Here is a 21,452-nt window from a genome sequence, read left to right as displayed (position 1 = left end):
TCTAGGGAAATTGGCCAGAATTCCCTTAAGACGAGTAGTAAATTTCAACCAGAGCTGCTTCCCCTTGTCTTCTACCAGCATACTGTTGGGTCAATTATAAAAAATCATAATTGGGGTGCAGGGGAGCCCTGGGGGAGATGTAAATAACATCAAGACTTAGTCATTTTAGAGATAAATTTGAAATATTAAAAAAGTTCACACAAGATAATACCACATTAAATAATACAACTGCAGGAGTGGTCGCCCCACAAGGCCACTCTGATATCTTTCAAGCAGCCTCTCCTTAGCACCTACTGTTTACAACATACTGTGTTGTGAATCGTGTTTAGCTCCCCGGCTGCTGTCACTTTACGTGGTACAGCGGAGTTGGAAGTGGCCTACCAGTGCGTCTCCGCGTTTCAGGTGGACTCTTGGGCCGGGGGAGGGTGGGGGCACCGTGCCATCTTTCTCTGGGATTTTCCTACAAATTTCAAATACCTCCTGGATGTAAGACGCGTCCTGGGAAAGAAGGCAACCACTGGTTTCCACTCCTGGTTTCCACTCCTCATAGAGGGAGGGAAGGCCTCCAGCCTGGAGATGCTGTGATGGGTGACCCCGGCTGTTTCCCGACTCTCAGGGTGTCGGTGTGACATCGGTGGAGCCGTCACCCCTGTATGCAGCGGGCCCTCCGGAGTCTGCCAGTGCCGAGGGCACGTCGTGGGGAAGGCCTGCCAGCGGTGAGTCCTCAGGAAGATGCCTCTGTGTTCTGATGTTGTGAAGGTTTCCTCAGAGTCCCGTCTGTGCCGACGGTCCTGGGGAGAGAGGAGGGGTCCCACAGTGAGAGAGCAGGAAGTGAAGCTGTGCTGTCATCTGCAGTCTAGACACTCGTCTGTGAGTCCAATTAAAGCAGGAGGTAGAGACTTCCCTGGTGGTCCAGTGGTTACGACTTCGCCTTCCAAAGCAGGCTTGATCCCTGGTCAGGCACCTAAGATCCCACATGCCTCACAGCCAAAAAAACCAAAGCATAAATCAGAAGCAATGTTGTAGCAAATTCAGTAAAGACTTTAAGAAAGGTCTACGTCAAAAAACAATCTTTTTTCTAAAAAAAAGCAGGAGGTACAAAGTTGCCCTAAAATGATTCCACTTTGCAGGTCACACAGTGTCCTCACTGGAAAGTTCCCAGAGGGGCAGAAAGCCAGCTGGGCAAGTCTCGGGCTGGAGGCAGGAGGTGGGTTCTCATGGCTGAACATCCATGTGAGCTCCCAGCCTGGAGGAGCCTGGCAGTTGCACCTTCTGCTGCTTTTTCTGGACCCATGACTGTGGGGCTTGGGTGCTGGGGGTGGTGAGACAGCTTTAGGAATGAGAGGAAGTCCCCCATCTCATGCAGAAGCAAATCACAGTGAATGGAAGGAGCAAGGGAGCCAAGTGGAAACTGAGGTCCCAGGGGGACTGCAGCGGGTATGGCACATGCAGCTTCTGTCCCAATTGTTTAGCAGTTTCTATATTTATCTGAAACCATGATCCATCCGTAAGTGTCCCTCCGTGGAGGGAGGAAGAATCTAATTTTTAATATGCCGACTTTGAATCATTTGCTGAAAGTCTTGTGACATGCAGCGTCTTCTAAATCTCATCTTCACTGTTTCTGCCTTGTCACCAGGTTAATAAAGAGATCTTTAATGTAGTCAAGTGAACCGTCTTATTTATTGACAGAATGGAACATCTCTCCTTTTCCTTGATGTTCCCAGCATTTGAGGTCTCAGGCTCAGAGCTGCTCAGCTGTGCTTTCTCCCGTCCTTTCTAAATAAATGATGGTCACAGGGGTTCATAATAAAATGAGTGTGAAGACGGGCACATCTGTAGTTTTGTCTTCCTGTAGACCAACGAGGCTCATGGTGAAACAGAGGAACTTTGTGAATTGGCTTAGAAACATTTTCCACCCATGCTTTGCCTCTTTCCTCCCTCCTGTTGATAAAGCGAGCTTTCCCCCTATTTAACCAGCATGAGTTTTTTCTCCTTCCCGCTGTGTAGGTGATTGGCTAATTTGGAAGTTGAAGTGATGCGTCAGAATAAATTACCCAAATTATCCTGAGGCCATAATACTAACATTACAGTCAATACATATATACACGGGTTGTGTTGTGTTAAGTCTCTTCAGTTGTGTCCGACTCTTTCCAACCCCATGGACTCTAACCCACCAGCCTCCTCTGTCCATGGAATTCTCCAGGCAAGAATACTGGAGTGGGTTGCCATGACCTCCTCCAGGGAGTCTTCCTGATTATGACGGATCAAACCCACCTCTCTTATGTCTCCTTCATTGGTAGGCAGGTTTTTTTTACCACTAGCGCCACCTGGGAAGCTCCACGTATATACACATGGGATTTAAATTGTCCTTTGATTTAGTAGTGAATAATACTGAAATAAAAGGTTAGCAAACCAGAAATGTAGATGCCACACCACCTTTCTTCCAGGTTGATAAATCTTGCATCTTTTTGCCCTCAGTTCCTCCAAATGTTTATAATATGCATTTTTAGTTTTCCCTACAAGTTGAGAAAGCAATCACATTCACTTTGTTTTCTAAAGTTTTTGTGATAATGTAATATGTATCCATTGTAAAATTTTAAGGAGTACAGTGAAAGTAAAAAGGCAAAAGGAAGTCTTCATTCTACCACCCAGAGATAACCCCTTTTAATATTTTTTTGTATATTTTCTGGGCTTTGTCTATGAATAAAAATTAGTATTGAATTTGTTTACTTAATTTATATCAATATCTTCACATGATATCATGAACATTATCCACTGTAATTAAGTAGTGTTAAAATACTGTTGCATAATATTTTAAAATTTAATTATTTCATAATTGTACATTTGTATTGTTTCAAGTTTTTCACTATTATAGACATTCTTTGATGTTAATTTTTGACCCTATAAAATCATTCTTTAGAAAATATTCCCCAAAGTAGAATTACTAGGTCAATGAGAATGAACATTTTTAGGACTCTTCATAAATTAGCTCCAGAAAAATTGTAAGCATTCCTAATTCTACTTGCAGTATAGGAGCAGGCCTTTTATTTTCCTTGACTAATTGGTCTTTATGGCTTTAAATCCATCAACACCTGTTAGCCTGGGACTGGATTGTCAAAATCCTACCATTCTGAAGGACTTAAAGTTGTTTGAATATAAAATGTCACAGAAAGTTTAGAATATTTTGGTTTTGTTTTTTAACTTTTGTCACATGGCATGTGGGATCTTCGTTCCTCAATCCGGGGTGGAACCTCTACCCTCTGCAATTGAAGTGTGGAGTCTTAACCACTGGACTACCAGGGAAGTCCTGCATTAGAATAATTTTGATCCTTCTCTGTGGTTACCAATATTGGACTCCTGAGTCCATTTACAGGTGTACAATAAGAGAAGACAAGGCATAAAAAAGTCATTCTAATGATCAAAACATATATGTATATGTAGAGAAAATGTATTTAACTTGTAAACTTAGCTTAGGAAAGTATTTGTCATAAAGTAATATGTATTCACGGTAAATTTCACGGTCATGTTCACTATTATATCTATGCTGCTTAGCAACAGTGCTTGGCAAAATCATTAATATTTATGTAATCAGTGAATATGAGTATATAAATGAATGAATTTATAGCAAATAACCCAGTTTGACTTTGCTAAATGGTTGGTAACCATTTAGAACATTTCAGAGGATGCCGTCACTGGGTTGTTCTTAATTATTTTCTCTAACTGGAATGAGTAGGAGTTGGATGTATTTTTTGTGAATGTTTACATGAGTTAAAGCAATGATTTAGAGAGAAAGCAGGGGGCCTCTCTCCCTTGTCCATATTTAATGTGTTCTGTTAATTATGGGGGAGTTCTTTTAGTGCCACCTACTGGGATTAAAGGATATTTGGGTTATCAATGAACCTCAGTTCACTGTATGCTCGTTTACTTTTTATTTATAAAAGGCCTGAAAACAACTACTATTTCCCGGATTTGCATCACATGAGGTACGAGATTGAAGACGGCACTACACCCAGTGGAAGAGCACTTCGGTTTGGATTTGATCCCCTGGAGTTTCCAGAGTTTAGCTGGAGGGGGTACGCTCAGATGACTCCGGTGCAGGTAAGCAGCCAAGGGGACCCGCCTCAGGGCAGAGCCGCCCAGACGTTCACCCACAGCCCTCTCAGTGGGTCCCCCAGAATGTGGACTCTCCCCAAAACTGACTCCAGGATTCTTGTTCTTCGGAGTATGGATGGGGCTCGGGCTAAGGTTGGATTTTATATTAAGCGTATATATTAATTTCACAGCTTACTGTTACTTTAATTTGGTCACCAAATCAGAAAATGAAGCAATTAAAGATGGTATTTATCCCTGGAGACTTTTAAAAAAATCGTATAACTTTTAAATTTCAACATAATAAAAATAATTCTTAAAAGTAACACAGACTATTGTCTAAAAAGTTTACAGCACATACAAAGGTAAGTGAAAAGCCACAACTGAGAAACGTTTTCTCCAACACTTAAAAAAACACAAAATTGTCAAATAAAAATAACCAATGTACAAAATAAGCAATGTATGAGGAGATAATCCTTTAAAGCAAGGAAATTTTCACAAACCTGCCCCTCTTTATTCTGACTATATAAATTTAGGTGATACTAAACATAAATTACTCATGGCAAATAGATGGAGAAAGAGAGGAAACAGTGGCTGACTTTATTTTTTTGGGCTCCAAAATCACTGCAGATGGTGATTGCAGCCATGAAATTAAAAGACGCTTACTCCTTGGAAGGAAAGTTATGACCAACCTAGACAGCATATTAAAAAGCAGAGACATTACTTTATCAACAGAGGTCTGCCTAGTCAAGGCTATGGTTTTTCCAGTAGCCATGTATGGATGTGCGAGTTGGACTATAAAGAAAGCTGAGTGCAGAAGAATTGGTGCTTTTGAATTGTGGTGTTGGAGAAGACTCTTGAGAGTCCCTTGGACTGCGAGGAGATCCAACCAGTCCATCCTAAAGGAGATCAGTCCTGGGTGTTCATTTGAAGGACTGATGTTAAAGCTGAAACTCCAATACTTTGGCCACGTGATGCTAACAGCTGACTCATTTAAAAAGACCCTGATGCTGGGAAAGATTGAAGGCAGGAGGAGAAGGGGATGACAGAGGATGAGATGGCTGGATGGCATCACCGATTCAATGGACATGAGTTTGGGTGAACTCTGGAAGTTGGTGATGGACAGGGAGGCCTGGCGTGCTGCGGTTCATGGGGTCGCAAAGAGTCGGACACGACTGAGCGACTGAACTGAACTGAAACATAAATTATGTCCTATTGTGTGTCTAATATGTTGACTGTCAGCTCCATTCTTTTTATAAGAAGTTTCCCAGGGACTTCCCTGACTGTCCAGTGGTTAAGACACTGCACTTCCACTGCAGGGGGCTTGGGTTCGACCCCTCGTCAGGGAACTAAGATCCCTCATGCTTTGAGGTGTGGCATAAAAAATTTTTTTTAATTAAAAAGAAGTTTCCCAAATGAGATTAGGTCTCTCACGAGAGACCTTTTTCTTTAAAGCCGTTTGTGGAGAATAAAAATGAGTTGACCAATAATGCTAATAAAACCTGTATTGCTGATTTTTGACCAATACTTAAAAATTTTTTTAAAACTCTGAATTACTATATGAACATAAACTAAGATAAAGGAGGAGTTGTGGTCAGTGCTATTCTGTTTTTCTTTCCACATTTCTGCTTTCCTGCAGTCCCCTCTACTGTATCCATTTCTTTTGGCTTTGCAGTGGAATAATTAAGGAATTTACACATTGCCTGTTTGCCTTTGGAATTTATATTACATTTGTAACAACATTTCTGTATAGTCATTGAGTAGTTTTGTTGTCAGAATTTCTCTTTGAGGTTGTTCTCTTTAAGCTGTTGCTTAATGGAGAAGCTGAGAATAAAGAGGCAAGTTGATGATAATTGTAAGGCAGTGTGTGTTGCAACCAGGAATTTGCAAGCCACAGCTGAAGTTCCTGTGTGCCGCAACTAAGATCTGGAACAACTAGACAGGTAGAAGATAGATAGATAAAATAACTTAAAAAATCAGACAGCTCTTAGAGAAACAGGGATGGGCTCACAATTCCCTAGGGGCCGTCATTGATTCTAATGTTGCTACTCGCCTGGCAGAGTCCCCTATCTAGGTTGCCTTTCTTTAACAGTACCTAGCAATTTTAGACACATCACTGTTTTCTGTCTTCCCCAAATATAGCAGTTCTTTGGTTCCCTACTCTTACTCCATTGTTCAGAAAAAGGCAGTGAATTCCACTGAATCATAATAGGATGCGAGTGGAGTGACTAAGAGCCCAGCTAAGGTATATACCTCCTCCCAGGTATTTGCAGTTTGAAAGAATAGCTGGTTAACACAGAAGAATGAATTTCTAATGATGGATTTTTCTGTTAGTATTCTTAGTCAGAGAACTTGGGTGGTGTTGCCTGGAATCACCACTTACTTTACTCTGCCCTTAATACATTCTTGCATTATTATTTTCCAGTGTGGACTTAACCCTTAATGATGTGAAAATGAAAGTGTTAATCCCTCATTCATATCCGACTCTTTGGGACCTCACAGACTGTAGCTCACCAGGCTCCTCTTTCCATGGGATTCTCCAGGCAAGAATACTGGAGTGGGTTGCCATCCCTTCTCCAGGTGACCTTCCTGACCCAGGGACCAAACCTGGGTCTCCTGCATTGCAGGCAGATTCTTTACCATCTGAGCCACCAGGGAAGCCCTAGAATCAACCCTTAAAGATGAATTCCATCAAACTGTGAGGGCCATGGAGATCCTCAGGGTGGGTTGGCTGCCACCCCTTCTCCCAGAGCAAGGGATTCTACTTAGCACCAGTCTTTACTGTCATTGATGTCCCATTCAACAAAAATCCCCTTCATTTCAACCAAAGGAGCTGGAGGAAAGGCCTAAAGAACTACTGATTTAGAAATTTCCGTGTTTCATGAACTTTCCTTGGGATGCAGCTAGATCTGGACATGTGGTCTGTGGTTCAGAATTGAAGTAGTCTACACTCTCCTTCAAGGTCATGGGCACAGCAACACTTACACAGCATTGTATGAGGACCAGGGACCTGGGGACCAGCACAATTCCCTGTCCCCAGCAGATAGCCCACGTTTTTCTCTGACAGGGATTGAGATAAATTCCATATTATTTAGCAGGTGTATTTTAGTTACCTCCAGATTTCATCACTGATGTATTTGGGGTCTTACAACCTCTCCTTGGGCTGCCTTGCTGGCTCAGGTGGTCCAGAATCTGTCTGCAATTCAGGGCATCCGAGTTTGATCCTTGGGTCTGGAAGATCCCCTGGAGAAGGGTGTGGCTACCCAGTTCAGTATTCATGCCTGGAACATCCCATGAACAGAGGAGCCTGATGGGCTACAGTCCATGGGCTCACAAACAGTCAGACACGACTGAGCGATAACACTCACTTTTTCACAAACTCTCCTTAGCCTCTGCTGCTTTCTGTGACTGTTTCTAGTGCTATGTATGGGAAGTAGACTCTGGAGTTGTCTCTCCTGACACAGCTGGTGGTGTTCTCTAATACACTCTCTCTTCCTTCTCTTCTGTCTTTTTATTTCTCCCAGCCAATGGTGGTTGCCCCTGTCATTGTGGCTTTTCCTAAACTAGTTCATCTAACCTTCCGCTCTGTATGCCTGATTGCTAAAAGGTCAAAAGAGGAGCTTGGTTGCTGAGGGGAGTGTGTTTTCACTGTGACTTTAATTGTAAGTGATTTTAATTGATTGGCTGACTTGCCTGTTTTCATCTTTCACAGAGTTAGTCACTTGGTGCTTGTTGAGTGGGTGTGCATGTGGTGTTATTTGAGTGTGTGTGTATGTGTTTGAGTGTGTGCGTGTGTGTGTGTGTGTGTGTGGGTGTGTGTGGGGGGGGGGGCGTGGGTGGGTGGGTGTGTGTAGTGAAGCCCAGTAGTGAAACTTTTGAATAAAGTCGCTGTCTGGCTAACATTTCTTTTAACCAGTTGTCTCTTCTATACTTTATGGGTTTTTGGTATTTTTCAGAATGAAGTAAGAATCATGTTAAATGTGGGGAAGTCAAGTCTCTCCTTGTTTCATGTTATTCTAAGATATATGAATCCTGGGACTGAAGCAGTATCTGGTCATATAACTATTTATCCATCCTGGGCTAAGGCAGGTGAGTAAATTTTCAAGCTGCTTTCGGATGAAGTGATCTATTAGTGAAACATTTTCTCCAATTTTCACAAAAGTTGATCTCTTCAGAAAACATGAAGACTGTCATGATTGGTACCCTTATGCTCTGTCCTTTGTACCTTTTCTGTCTCTGAATGTCTGCATGTTTAAGTTGTGCTGTTAAATTTGTTACTAACTGTCATTTGAAAAACCAGTACAACAGCCTGTGTACCCTGGCTGAACCCCACGGGTTATCACATCACCACAGCTAATTTATACCTCGTTCAGGTAAATTGGGTGTCGCCTTTGTGGAGTTACTTGAGAGGCCTTGGCCTCCTGCCCTAGATTCTCCTACTGTTTCAGGCAAACCAAGTAATTCAAGGAGAAACGGGTGAGGATAGGAATTTTTAAGACGAATGTGGTAGGGACTTCCCTGGTGGTCCAGTGGTTAAAACTCTGTGCTTCCACTGCAGGGGGCAGGGGTTCAATCCCTGATCAGGGAGCTAAGATCCCACATGCGGTGTGGCATGGCCAAAATATAAATAAATAAATAAAATGCTTTAAAAAGGATGAATGTGGCAAAGCATGAAGCCCAAGAGGGCTGTGGAGAGGAGCATGCCAATCTCATTTAGGGGTGAGAGATTCCTGAGGACAGAGGAGAGGCCCAATCAGGGGGCAGGTTTCACCACAGTCAGAGATGAGGCCTGAACATCTGTTCTGCAGGGGATGAGGGCTTCTCTTGGTCCTGGAAACAGATTCCAGGAATATACTAGTATGAATTCCACAGGGACACAAAACGGTACCAGTGGAAATCTAATTTAGGATGGAAATTTAAGCGACTTCATTGAGTATCCACAACAGATTGGGACTTGGGGTAAGAAATGGTGTTCCCAAGTTGTGTCAGTCAAGCTTGTAAGGCTGGGGGTTGATTTGTTGTTGTTGTTTAGTTGCTAAGTCATGTCCGACTCTTTGACCCCATGGACTCTAGCCCATCAGTCTCTTCTGTCCATGAAATTCTCCAGGCAAGAATACTGGAGTGGGTTGCCATTTCCTTCTCCAGGGGATCTTCTCGACCCAGGGATGGAACCCGTGTTTCCTCCATTGGCAGGCAGTTGTTTACCCTTGAGCCACCCGGGAAGCCCAGAGGTTGATTCAGAGTAACTAATAGGAAGAATTGGCAAGCTTGCTTTATTATTTCAAGAATACTTCAGCATCCATTTCCTCACATGGTGAGAATTTTGAGAACTGAAGAAGGCTGAGGAGGAAACAGCTGAGAGGCATAGTAAATTTTCTAAGCACACGGCTGATCTCTGTGGACAAGTCCCAGTCTTCAGACCCCAAACTCTTATGGACCCCCTGCCTTTCTGGTGACAGCGTCATCAGCAGTTTGTTCTCCATTAACTCAAAACAGTCAGAATCCGCTGTGGCTTTTTTTCTTGTGCTTTGGGACACCTTTCCTAAGCCCCCACGTCTGAGTCAGGAGCCCAGTTGTGTATTCTTTAGTGACCTGTGCTGCTTCCCAGGTGGTGCTAGTGGTAAAGAACCCACCTGCCAATGCAGGAGACTTAAGAGACACAGGTTTGATTCTTGGGTCAGGAATATCCCCTAGAGGAGGGCATGGCAACCCACTCCATTATTCTGGCCTGGAAATCCCATGGGCAGAGGAGCCTGGTGGGCTACAGTCCATGGAATCTCAGAAAGTCAGACACGACTGAGCGATTGAGCACACATCAATAGAAATTTTGAAAATTCAATTACATATAAAGAAAAGGAAAAAGTAGTTTAATATCTATGTAATATATTGAATACTTACTATGTGCAACAAACTTTTCTAAGCAGTTTGCATGTCTTCATATATTTAATAAATTTTAAAATGACTCACAATCGCAGCATAGATAGCCACTGCTAATATCTTACCAATATGTTGCTAGTCTGTTTTATACATAGGCATATGCAATTCATGGCTGTTGTTGAAGATAAGATCAGTAAATCTGATCAGTTCATATGATCAGTAAAGCATCTGAAAGTTTCTCAGGTGTAAACTGAATGTTTTAAGTCGAATATATAAAATCAGAACACTGACTGCTCAAAAAATGCCCTAAGCAATTCTTTTCATTTCTGATAGGTGCTGCTCAAAGCAAAGAGATCATATTCCAGCCGAGTAAGGAGCCAGCCTTTGTCACCGTACCTGGAAATGGTTTTGCAGACCCGTTTTCAATTGTACCAGGGACGTGGATCGCTTGTATTAAGGTGGAGGGAGTCCTGCTGGTAAGAGGGGGTTCTGAGTGGTGATTCTTCCCCCCTCTTCGAGATGGTCCATCCATAGTGACCACAGTGAGCTGAAGACAGAAGAATCATAGCTGATTCCCTTTTAGATATAGGAACCTGTGGTGACATTTGTCCTTACAAGGCGTAACAACATATGTTGTTCGGTCGCTAAGTCCTATCTGACTCTTTTGCGATTCCATGAACTGTAGCCTGCCAGGCTCCTCTGTCCATGGGATTTCCCAGGCAAGAATACTGGAGTGGATTGCCAGTCCCTTCTCCAGGGGATTTTCCCAACCCAGGGATCGAACCTGCATCTCCGGCATTGGCAGGCGGTTCTTTACCACTGAGCCATCAGGGAAGCCCAGGCATAATAATATGGGAAACAAAATAGATTTTTATAGTCTTTCAGCCAATCTCGTACAGGCAAAAAAAAAAAAAAAGAAAAGAAGATTGAACTCATGAACTTTTAACATTATCAAAATAAATGCAAAACCTTGATGAGCTTATGTCCCAGCCTTTCAGGAATTTCTTTGGGATTCTTCATCATGAATCAGAAGGGTGATAAAAAAGATAACCTCTCTGGGAATCATGCAGAATGAATCCGAAGGAGCTAGAGGAAGAGAAGATGCTAAAATCAGTGCAGTTCTTGGTGGTGAAAAGAGAAGGGAGAGACAAAGAGTCAGTGCCTCTCTGTGACAGGCTTCCTGCCTCCTTCTTCCTTGACTGTGGTGATAGCATCACCAGATTACCTTGGACAAAAAACTCTTTACCAGGGGAAGGGCTGTATCCTTGCACTTTAATAGAATTGCCAGAGAGGCCAGGGATGAAGCCTGCCTTCTCAGAGAGGCCAGGGATGAAGCCTACCTTCTCAGATCTCTGCTTTGATGTCTGCTTTTGCTTATAGCAAGGTCTTTTCAAAACAGTCTTTGGTAGTTCTTGGTTTCATGTGCTCAGAGTGGAAAATGTAAAGCTCTTCCATCTGGCTCAACTCTTGATTGGCTAAAGGAACAGATCTTGGGCATGGTCCCCGCTGTATGGGGCAGGCATGGGGTTAAGGAACTTGCCCCTAGGAACTTGATCCTAGATCCAAATCTAGGATCTTATCAACAGAATGTGAAGGTTTAAGCTGTCCCTGTCTTTCTTGTGCTTAGTAGAAAGCTTTGTTGCTTTACTAAAGTTTAAGAATGTTTCACAGATGTAGAAATGAAGAGGAAAATTCCATAATGGGGACAAAGTTGGACTAATGGAAAGAAGTTCATGATAAAAATTATTACATAGGCATGGAAGATTCTTCATAATGTTCAGCCACTGCAATTGTGTCATAATTCATATGTTATTGTTGTTCAGTTGCTAAGTCATGCCTGACTTGAAAATTCATATGTATGCTTCCATATTATGATCTCATTTTCTCTAGAAATATTTTATTGAGCACGCATTATCAAACTTTACTGTTTTAGAATCTGTGGGACCATAAAGTAATGGGGAAATACAGTGCTTACCAAAGGAAGCTTATTAATAGAACAAAAACCATTTAAAAATTAGTATTGGAGAAATGCAAATCAAAACTATAATAAGGTATCATCTCACACAGGTCAGCATGGCCATCATTAAAAATTTTACAAGTAATAATTGCTGGAGAGAGTGTGGAGAAAAGGGAACCCTCCTACACTGTTGGTGGGGATGTAAATTGGTGCACCCACTATGGAAAACAGTATGGAGAGCCCTTAAAAAACTAAAAATAGAGTTGCTGTGAAAGTGAAAATCTCTCAGTCATATAGACCCCTTGGACTATATTATCCATGAAATTCTCCAGGCCAGAATACTGGAGTGGGTAGCCTTCCCTTCTCCAGGGGTTCTTCCCAACCCAGGGGCTGAACCCAGGTCTCCTGCATTGCAGGCGAATTCTTTACCAACTGAGCTATCAGGGAAGTCATATGATCCAACAATTTCATTCCTGGGCATGTATCTAGAGAAAACTAATTTGAAAAGATACATGCACCCAAATCTTTATAACAGCATTATTTACAATAGCCAGCACATGGAAGGAACTTAAATGTCCATCGACTGATATATAGATAAGGAAGATGTGGTGTATATATATACAATGGGATACTGCTGCTGCTGCTGCTACGTCGCTTCAGTCGTGTCCAACTCTGTGTGACCCCATAGAGGGCAGCCCACCAGGCTCCCCTGTCCCTGGGATTCTCCAGTCAAGAATACTGGAGCAGGTTGCCATTTCCTTCTCCAGTGCATGCATGCTAAGTCACTTCAGTCATGTCCGACTCTGTGTGACCCTATGGACAGCAGCCCACCAAGCTCCTCTGTCCACAGGATTCTCTAGGCAAGAATGCTGGAGTGGGTTGCCATTTCCTTCTCTACAATGGCATACTATTTAGCCATGAAAAGAATGAAATAATGCCATTTTCAGCAACATGGATGGACTTGCTGCTGCTGCTGCTGCTGCTAAGTCACTTCAGTGGTGTCCGACTCTGTGCGACCCCATAGACGGCAGCCCACCAGGCTCCCCCGTCCCTGGGATTCTCCAGGCAAGAGCACTAGAGTGGGTTGCCATTTCCTTCTCCAATGCATGAAAGTGAAAAGTGAAAGTGAAGTCGCTCAGTCGTGTCCGACTCTTAGCGACCCTGTGGACTGAAACCTGCCAGGCTCCTCTGTCCATGGGATTTTCCAGGCAAAAGAGTACTGGAGTGGGGTGCCATTGCCTTCTCTGTGGATGGACCTAGAGATTATTATACTAAGTGAAGTAAGTCAGAAAGAGAAAGACAAGTACCGTATGGTGTCACCTATATGTGAAATTTAAAATATGATGCATATCAACTTGTTTACAAAACAAAAACAAACTCATAGACATTGAAAACAAACTTATGGTCACCAAAAAGGAAAGGGAGGAGGAGGGGATAAATTAGGAGTTTAAGATTAGCAGATACAAACTACAGTGTATAAAATAGATAATCAGATCCTACTGTATAGCACAGGGAACTATATCCTATAATAAATCATAATAGAAAATACATGTATATAACCGAATCACTTTGCCGTACACCGGAAACTAACACAACATTGTAAATTAACTATACTTCAGTCAAAATTTTTAAAAATTTCATTAAAACCCACTCAGGTATTAAGACCACTGAGCCCCTACTTTTTCTACTTTTTCTCTCCCACACATTCTCTTCTCTGTTATAGACAAATTGAGGGCTGTGAAGAGAGAAAAGCCTTATGGCCAGTATACGAGTCTCACCGTTGTGACAAACATTCCCCCTCCTTCCCTGGGCAGATAGGCAGGGATGCTAGGATGGCAGTAGTCCAGCCTCTGCCCTTTTCTGAAGAGCTGCTTCTCTGAATCCCCGCCGTGGGCTTCACTTGGCACCCTCAGTGGAACATGTTCTTCCTCTCCGGTCCCAGGACAGGCAGTGGGCCAGGTTCAGGCTATGATTCACCAGGATCACAAAACATCACTTTTTACATGAAGCCAGGAGAGCGTTGCTCCTGCTGGAGGAATAAAAAGCCAGAATACATTATCTACAACTCTGGATCCTATAGGGATGAAGGCAACCAGCATGACAAAAGAACATCTTTTCAATGGACAGTTTGTTATTATCTTTAGTTCTGAGTTTATTAACAACCCAGAAGAACCGGTAAAACTTCCCTGAACTTTGAAAATAAAAATGTCTGCCTGAAACACTTATCTCTGATGATTAAGAAGTGAAAATGTTAGTCACTCAGTTTTGTCTGACTCTTTGTGACCCCATGGACTATAGCCTGCCAGGCTCCTCTGTCCATGGAATTCTCCAAACATGAATACTGAAATAGGTAGCCATTCCTTTCTCCAGGGGATCTTCTCGACCCAGGGATTGAACCTGGGTCTCCCACATTGCAGGCAGATTCTTTACCATCTGAGCTGCCATAGGTTGCTTGGTGTGTTCTGATGAGTCAGGGGGCAGAAAGAAAAAGCAGTTGATATGGAGAATTTAACTAGAGTGCTTCAGCTCATTATTATTCACTTAGCTAGTATGTGCAGCTGTTTTATCATTAACACTAACCTAGGGCTGCCCTCCTAATGAGTATTCATTGTTTTGGTCTTTATCTCCTAGGACTACCTGGTGCTACTCCCCAGAGACTACTATGAGGCCCCCTCTCTGCAGCTGCCGGTAACGGAGCCGTGTGCCGATGTGGGCCATCCCCAAGAGAAGTTAGTATGGGCAGCAGGTGCATCACCGGGTCCTCTAACTCAGGAGCCTTGGGTTCAAAGATTCTCAATAGCCCTTAGGATCATGACTGCACAGGATGCTCTGGTTAATGACTTAATCGTGGCTTTTCTCTGTGGTAGTGGCTGTGTTTCATGTAAGACTCACAAACCACTTTGTATCCCGTAGCTAGGGCTTCAGAGTGACTCTCACCCTCTTAAATTAGGAAGTGGTGATGCATGCCTAAGTAATACACTCAGGGTCATGCATCTAGTGAAGGGAAGAGCTTACAACGAATCTGCGTTTGTGGACCACTGCTTTTCCCATTCCTCATGCAGATGAAAATTTATCACACAGTTCCTGCAGTAAGCACTTAGTAAGACTTTGTTGAAGAGTGATGAGTGAATGAATGAATGCACGGGATGGATAGAAGTCCTGGGGAATGAACTTTGATCCTTTGTGTTATGTTCTCAGTTGTAACTGTTGTATTTTGTTGTTGTTGTTGAAGTTGTTTGCTTTACCAGCATTTGCCAGTAACCCGATTCCCCTGTGCCCTGGCTTGCGAAGCCAGACACTTCCTGCTTGATGGGGAGCCGAGACCCTTGGCAGTGAGGCAGCCCACCCCCGCACACCCAGTCATGGCGGACCTCAGTGGAAGAGAGGTGAGGCAGCCTTTGTTTGTTTTTCCATCAGATATTTTACCACCTCCCTGTCCTTCTGCTGAAAACCCTTGGCCACAAATGCGTCTCATATTCAGGTAAATCTGGAAGACTTCCCCAGAGGTGTTAATTAAAGGTGTGCTGAGTTCTCTGGTTCAGGCTGGGGTTGGGCAGTCCACCATGCTGAGCCGTGGGAGGGCTAGTCTTCCAGCACTTTCTGTACATGGCAGGCAATGTGAACAACCTCAGAATTCTTTCCTTTTGATTCTTTGGACTTACAAGGGGGCGTCATGTTTGCCCTGATTCAGGGCATGATCTCTCTACAAAGCCTCCAGAAATCACACAGCTCACCCTAAAAGGATACAACGCTCACTGACTGCTCATCCCCTCCGGCTAGACGATTCCTAGCTGCTGAGTTCCTTGAGCTCAGATTCTGGAACTGCTACACCCAAAGGCACCTCCTTCCTGGCTCAGAGGACAGGTTACTACAGGTCTTGGCATTGCTTTTCTTCCAGGAGTTCTTTGAGCCTCAAAACAATTTAAGACTGTACAGTTTTAAGATTTGAGTTAGAAGTACTGTGTATCAACAATAAGAACTCATTGCTTCAAAATGAAGACACACACACACAAAAAAACAAAACCTTTCTCTACAGTGTTTCCATTCCTTCCTTTTTACAGTGTTCTCTGTTTTGTACCCTTGAGGAAAACGTTCATCTGGGGAATTAAATCCGTGAAATGAAAATAGATGCAGTATTCTCACTCACCATTTAGATGTGTATCTTTTTGCAAACTACATTCCTAACATTTTCAAGGTAGAAAGCTGTAGGAGTTTAATGGTATTTCTTAAGTTTAGTCTTTATTTTATTTGAGTTTTTATTTTACAACTATTATTTTTACCAAAAAAGTATGTTGTTGTTCAGTCACTAAGTTGTGTCCAACTCTTTGTGACCTCATGGACTAAAGCATGCCAGGCTTCCCTGTCCCCCCACTCTCTCCTGGAGTTTGCTCAAGTTCATTTCCATTGAGTCGGTGATGCTATCTAACCATCTCATCCTCTGCTGCCCTCTTCTCCTTTCTACTTCTTATAATAAGAAAAACAATATGCATGAATATATATGGAATCTATAAAAATGGTACAGATGATCATATTTGTAAAACAGAAAGAGACACAGACATGGAGAACAATCTTATGGACACCAAGAGGGGAAAGGGGGTTAGGGATGAGATGAATTGGGAGATTAGGATTGATATAATTACTTCCCCAGTCGCTCAGCAGTAAAGAATCCACCTGCAATGCAGGAGACTCAGGTTTGATCTCTGGGTGGGAAGATCGCTTGGAAAAGGAAATGGCAACCCACTCCAGTATTCTTGCCTGGGCAATCCCATGAACAGAGGAGCCTGGCGGGCTACAGTCCATGGGGTCACAAAAGAGTCGGACATGACTGAACGACTAAACAACAACATAGAACAGATAACTAGTGAGAGCCTACTGTATAGCGCAGGGAACCCTACTCGGTGCTCTGTGGTGACCTAAATGGAGAGAAATCCAAAAAGCAAAAGATAAATGTATTTGTTGTTCAGTCGCTTAGTCGTGTCTGACTTTTTGCAACCCCATGGACTGCAGCACGCCAGGCTTCCCTGTCCTTCACTGTCTTCTGGAGCTTGCTCAAGCTCATATCTATTGAGTCGGTGATGCCATCCAACCATCTCCTTCTCTGTCATCCCCTTCTCCTCCTGCCTTCGACCTTTCCCAGCATCTGGGTCTTTTCTAGTGAGTCAGCTCTTCACATCAGGTGGCCAAAGTATTGGATATATGTATAGGGATAGCTGATTTACTTTGCTGTAGAGTAGAAACTATCATAACAATGTAGAGGAAATATACTTCAATAAAAATTAATTTAAAAGAAAAATATGCATAAGGAAAAACAAAATGATCTTACTTCCTCTCCATTCTAATCTTCAGTCCACTGTCTCTCTCCCTATCCCTGCTGTGTGTGTGTATACAGATGCACATACATGCATACACATATACACAAATATGTGTGTGTGTGTGTACCCCACATAGCAGGGAGGTACCGTTGGGAAGGGCTGATGTCCAGGAAGTAATGCTGATGATTCATCAGAAGCTGTTCCTGCCTCTGACTTAGCCTGGAGCCATAGCTCTGAGCTGTTCTATTTGCATGATGCATGCAACTCAGCCCTGGGCTGTCCAGTTTTATTTAAAAATTGTTCTTTACTGTTTTATCTGAAGGCCTGGAGACTTATGCTGTCTGATTCAGTAGCCACTAGCTCCATGTGGCTATATATATTTTAATTAATGAAACTTAAGTAAAGCTAAAAATTCAGTTCTTCAGTTGCACTAACCACATTGCAAGCTCTCAGTAATCATGTATGTCTAGTGCCCACTGTATTGGACAGCACACATTACAGAATATTTTGCCATCACAGAAAGGTCCATTGCACAGCATTAATAAAGCATTAAGATCACAGTGCTAAAAGTCAGAGACTAACAGAGTTTGTTGTTGTTGTTTAGTAGCTAGAGTTGGACTCTTTGCGACCCCATGGATTGTAGTCCACCAGGTGCCTCTGTCCATGGAATTTCCCAGGCAAGAATACTGGAGTGGGTTGCCATTTCCTTCTTCAGGGGATCTTCCCAACCCAGGGACTGATCCTGTATTGGCAGTCCAGTTCTCTACTGCTTAGTCACCAGGGAAGTCCAACAGAGTTAGCGAAGGTCTTAGGAGTCATCTGATCTGTCTTCCTGGAAAAAATTCTTTCTACATTATCCTTGTCAGATATTGATTCATTTAGCCTCTGTTGAATAGTTGAATTGATGGGGGACTCACTGCTTTTAGAGGTAGCCTAATCCAACATCTGTGGTACCCTTTTAACCCAGAAACTTCTCTGGGAAACTTTGCTGAGTTATTCCTTTGATAAGTTATTTCTTTATCTTTAGCCCACCTTTTCAATATCCTTATCTTGTTTTATGATTTGAGAGATTTCTTAGATTTTTCTCTTCCAATTCCAACCACAACAGCAACCTCAACCTCAACCCAAACCTACACACACACACACACACGTCTCATCTTTCTTTGGTTTGTTCAGTTAGTTAACATCCAATTATATTCTAGCTTCCAAATTTTTCATGTCTCTGGTCTGTTATTTTCCTCTTCTCTATTCTCTTTTCTTTGTGGGTTTATGATTCAAAAAATATTTCCCCTTATTTTTGTGGATTTTTGAGAGCGAGGGTCAGTAAATAGGTGTGCTACATCCTATATGTTTAACCAGAAGTTCCAGGATGTACTTTGTTTGTGATTTTCTGAAGTTTCATTTTGATGTGTTTAGGTGCAGATTTATTTTTATTATTTTAGTACTCAAAGTGCAATTTCATGTGAAGAGTCATGTCTTTTATACTGAGAATTTTTCAGATAGTATCTCTACAGATATTACTTTGCTCCAAATCCTTTCATCTTCTTTTCTGAAAGTCAGACTGGAAGAATGTTGGAGCCTCTCAATCTGTCTCTAACCTGCTCTTTCATATTTGTATGTTTCTTTGGCTCTTTACACTGCTTTCTGAGTGACTTCCTCAAGACTCTGTTAGAATCCATGAATGTTCTAGTTCACCATCTCTAGTCTAGATTTTATTCAGCCTCCCAATTCCATGTAACATGTACTTTTCATCTCAAAAGATTTCTTACTAGCTCTTTCTTATATTTACTTTTTTCTTGTTTCTCCTCTGCCAATTTTTATTTCATAATTTCATTTACTTTTTAAAGAGGAGTTATTCCATTAATCTTTTTTAGTTTCTCAACATCCTTGGAGCAAGGTGTAGTTTAGGATTCAGAATTTTTATTTAAAATTTTAAAAAGATAAGATTGTACACACACACATAACCTCTATAGTGGGTTCTGGAACAGTACCTTGTAGTCAGACAGGTTAAAATTTTTCCAGTGAAAAGCATGAATAGACACACCAAGGGAGGTACACGAAGACTATATATATGGAGTTAGTTCAGGTCAGATTTTACCACCAAGTGATGACCGGTTAGAGTTAGGTTAGGTTTTGTAACCAAACACGTTTGAAAACAAGTTTTCCTTTTCAGACTTTTGGGGTTCTGGATTAGGGACCAGTGTACTTATTTTAAAACTTCTCCAGACTTTCATAAAGTTTATTTCATCTTGAGGTAAACTCATCTTCACTTGACGATATATTATTGCCTATATTTTTTTTTAAAAAAGAGAAAAATTCTTTTTTTCCTAAATATTTATGTATTTATTGGCTGTGCTGGGTCTTAGCTACCACATGTGGGATCTGGTTCCCTGACCAGGGATCAAACCCAACCCCCCACATTGGGAGCGTGAGGTCTTAGCCACTGGACTACCCGGGAAGTCCCCTTGACTGTTCTTCTTAATGTTAGATTTCTTTATGTTGTGAAGTCTCATTTTGTTTGCTCACTGGCTTACTTTGAATAAGAGGTTTCTATCTTCTCCATCTTTCCCTACATCCATCTCAGTTTGGCTTGTCTGTCTGGGTCTCTGTACCCTTAGCCCAGAGCCAGGCATAACAATGTGCCAACATCTCTTATTGTGGTCCTGGGAATAGTACAGATTCAGACACTGAGCCCGTGCGTGCTTAACTCAGTTCTTGGTCCTGGGCCTCATCTTTGATCTTTGTTTTCCATATCCCACCATTTTTTATAAAGCTGAAACCCAGATGGCAGGTTTTCAGTGATTTTTTTTTTCTTCAGCTTTTCATGATGTGAAGGAACCTTCATCCTTTGGCTTCAAAAAATGAGCCTGGATCTGGCCCCTGTCTCATCTGAAGCATTTTTAGTTCTCTTTACTCTGCATATTCTGAACTGCTGGCCCACACAGCCTGCTTCCGGCCTGAAGAACAACAAGCCTGTGACTTCAGCGCTGGTGCCATTTCAAGTTTTTCTTTTACTTATATTCCATCATCTGTCTCCTTTTAATCCCAAACTTCTTTTGTTGTTATTGTTGTTGTTTTACTATTAAAACATTATTTGGTGGCTCAGGTGGTAAAGAATCTGCCTGTGATGCGGGAGACCTGGGTTCAGTCCCTGGGACGGGAAGATCCCCTGGAGAGGGACATGGCAATCCCCTCTGGGGTTCTTGCCTGGAGAATTCCATGGACAGAGGAGCCGGGTGGGCTACAGTCACGACTGTAGGGTTGCAAAACAAAACAAAAAAATCCTTTTTTACAACTAATACACACCCATAGTTGCTGTCTCTTGGAGAAGGGGTACAGCAAATATGAATTCCTGTGCCGTCTGAACTGGAAGTCATCCCACATTTAAAAAATGCTAAGTTCTGTCCTATTTTTGCTTCCCTGATAGCTCTGTTGGTAAAGAATCTGCCTGCAATGCAGGAGACCCTGGTTTGATTCCTGAGTCGGGAAGATCCCCTAGAGAAGAGAACAGCTACCCACTCCAGTATTCTGGCCTGGAGAATTCCATGGACTATAAAGAGTCAGACACAACTGAGTGACTTTCACTTTCATCCTGTTTTTATGAAAACCCTACTTCCCCTTCCCACAATCCTTCAACCACTGCTCCATAACTCTCTGTCCCTTCAAAACCAAGAATTGTCTAGATTCACAATTTCTAATTCTTTACTTTCCATTCATTCCTCAACCCACACCAGTCTGACTTTCACCTCCCAGTCCCATTAATTTTTTTTGGTGGTGGGGGGCAGGATTTCCAGTGATTGTGTTAATGTTGCTCTGCTAAGTCCAATGGATATTTTCCAGTCTTCATCTATTCAGCTTCTCAGCAGCTTTCAATACTTGTTGAATACGCCTTCCATTTAAAAACAGTCTTTTTGCCTTGAATTTAAAAGCAGAATTTAAATTCCAGAATTTAAGAGCAGACTGGGTCTCGTTGTACCTCTCTGGCTGCTTCCTCAAACTATCATTTGTAGGCTTGTCCTCCTATGTCTAGGCATTAAATGTTAGAATTTATTGAGGTTCAGCCTTAGCCCTTGTCTTTTTACACTGTAGTCCCCGCCTAAGCAGTGTCTGTTGTGTTAGCTACCAGTCTACACAGATGATTCTCAAATTGGTATGTCCAGTCACACCTCCCATTTTATATACAGAGTAGCACAGCCCACTTCCTTCATGACATTACC

General features: G+C 42.4%; 1 protein-coding gene across 2 annotated transcripts in view; it reads left to right on the top strand.

Annotated features, from left to right (window-relative positions):
• LAMA3 (laminin subunit alpha 3) overlaps positions 1-21,452 on the top strand; it is a 250,485-nt gene that overhangs the window by 103,277 nt on the left and 125,756 nt on the right. For both annotated transcript variants that reach the window (XM_043444125.1, XM_043444124.1), the window contains 6 exons: positions 617-716; positions 3,942-4,098; positions 8,046-8,178; positions 10,300-10,442; positions 14,555-14,652; positions 15,156-15,309. In XM_043444125.1, the coding sequence (XP_043300060.1) occupies positions 617-716; positions 3,942-4,098; positions 8,046-8,178; positions 10,300-10,442; positions 14,555-14,652; positions 15,156-15,309 (785 nt within the window). The remainder of the gene's footprint in view (positions 1-616; positions 717-3,941; positions 4,099-8,045; positions 8,179-10,299; positions 10,443-14,554; positions 14,653-15,155; positions 15,310-21,452) is intronic.

This window comes from Cervus canadensis, chromosome 23, assembly GCF_019320065.1.
Source record: "Cervus canadensis isolate Bull #8, Minnesota chromosome 23, ASM1932006v1, whole genome shotgun sequence".
NCBI classification, from domain to species: Eukaryota; Metazoa; Chordata; class Mammalia; order Artiodactyla; family Cervidae; genus Cervus; species Cervus canadensis.
Note: the sequence above shows the minus strand (reverse complement) of the source record. Positions and strands in the feature narration are given on the sequence as shown.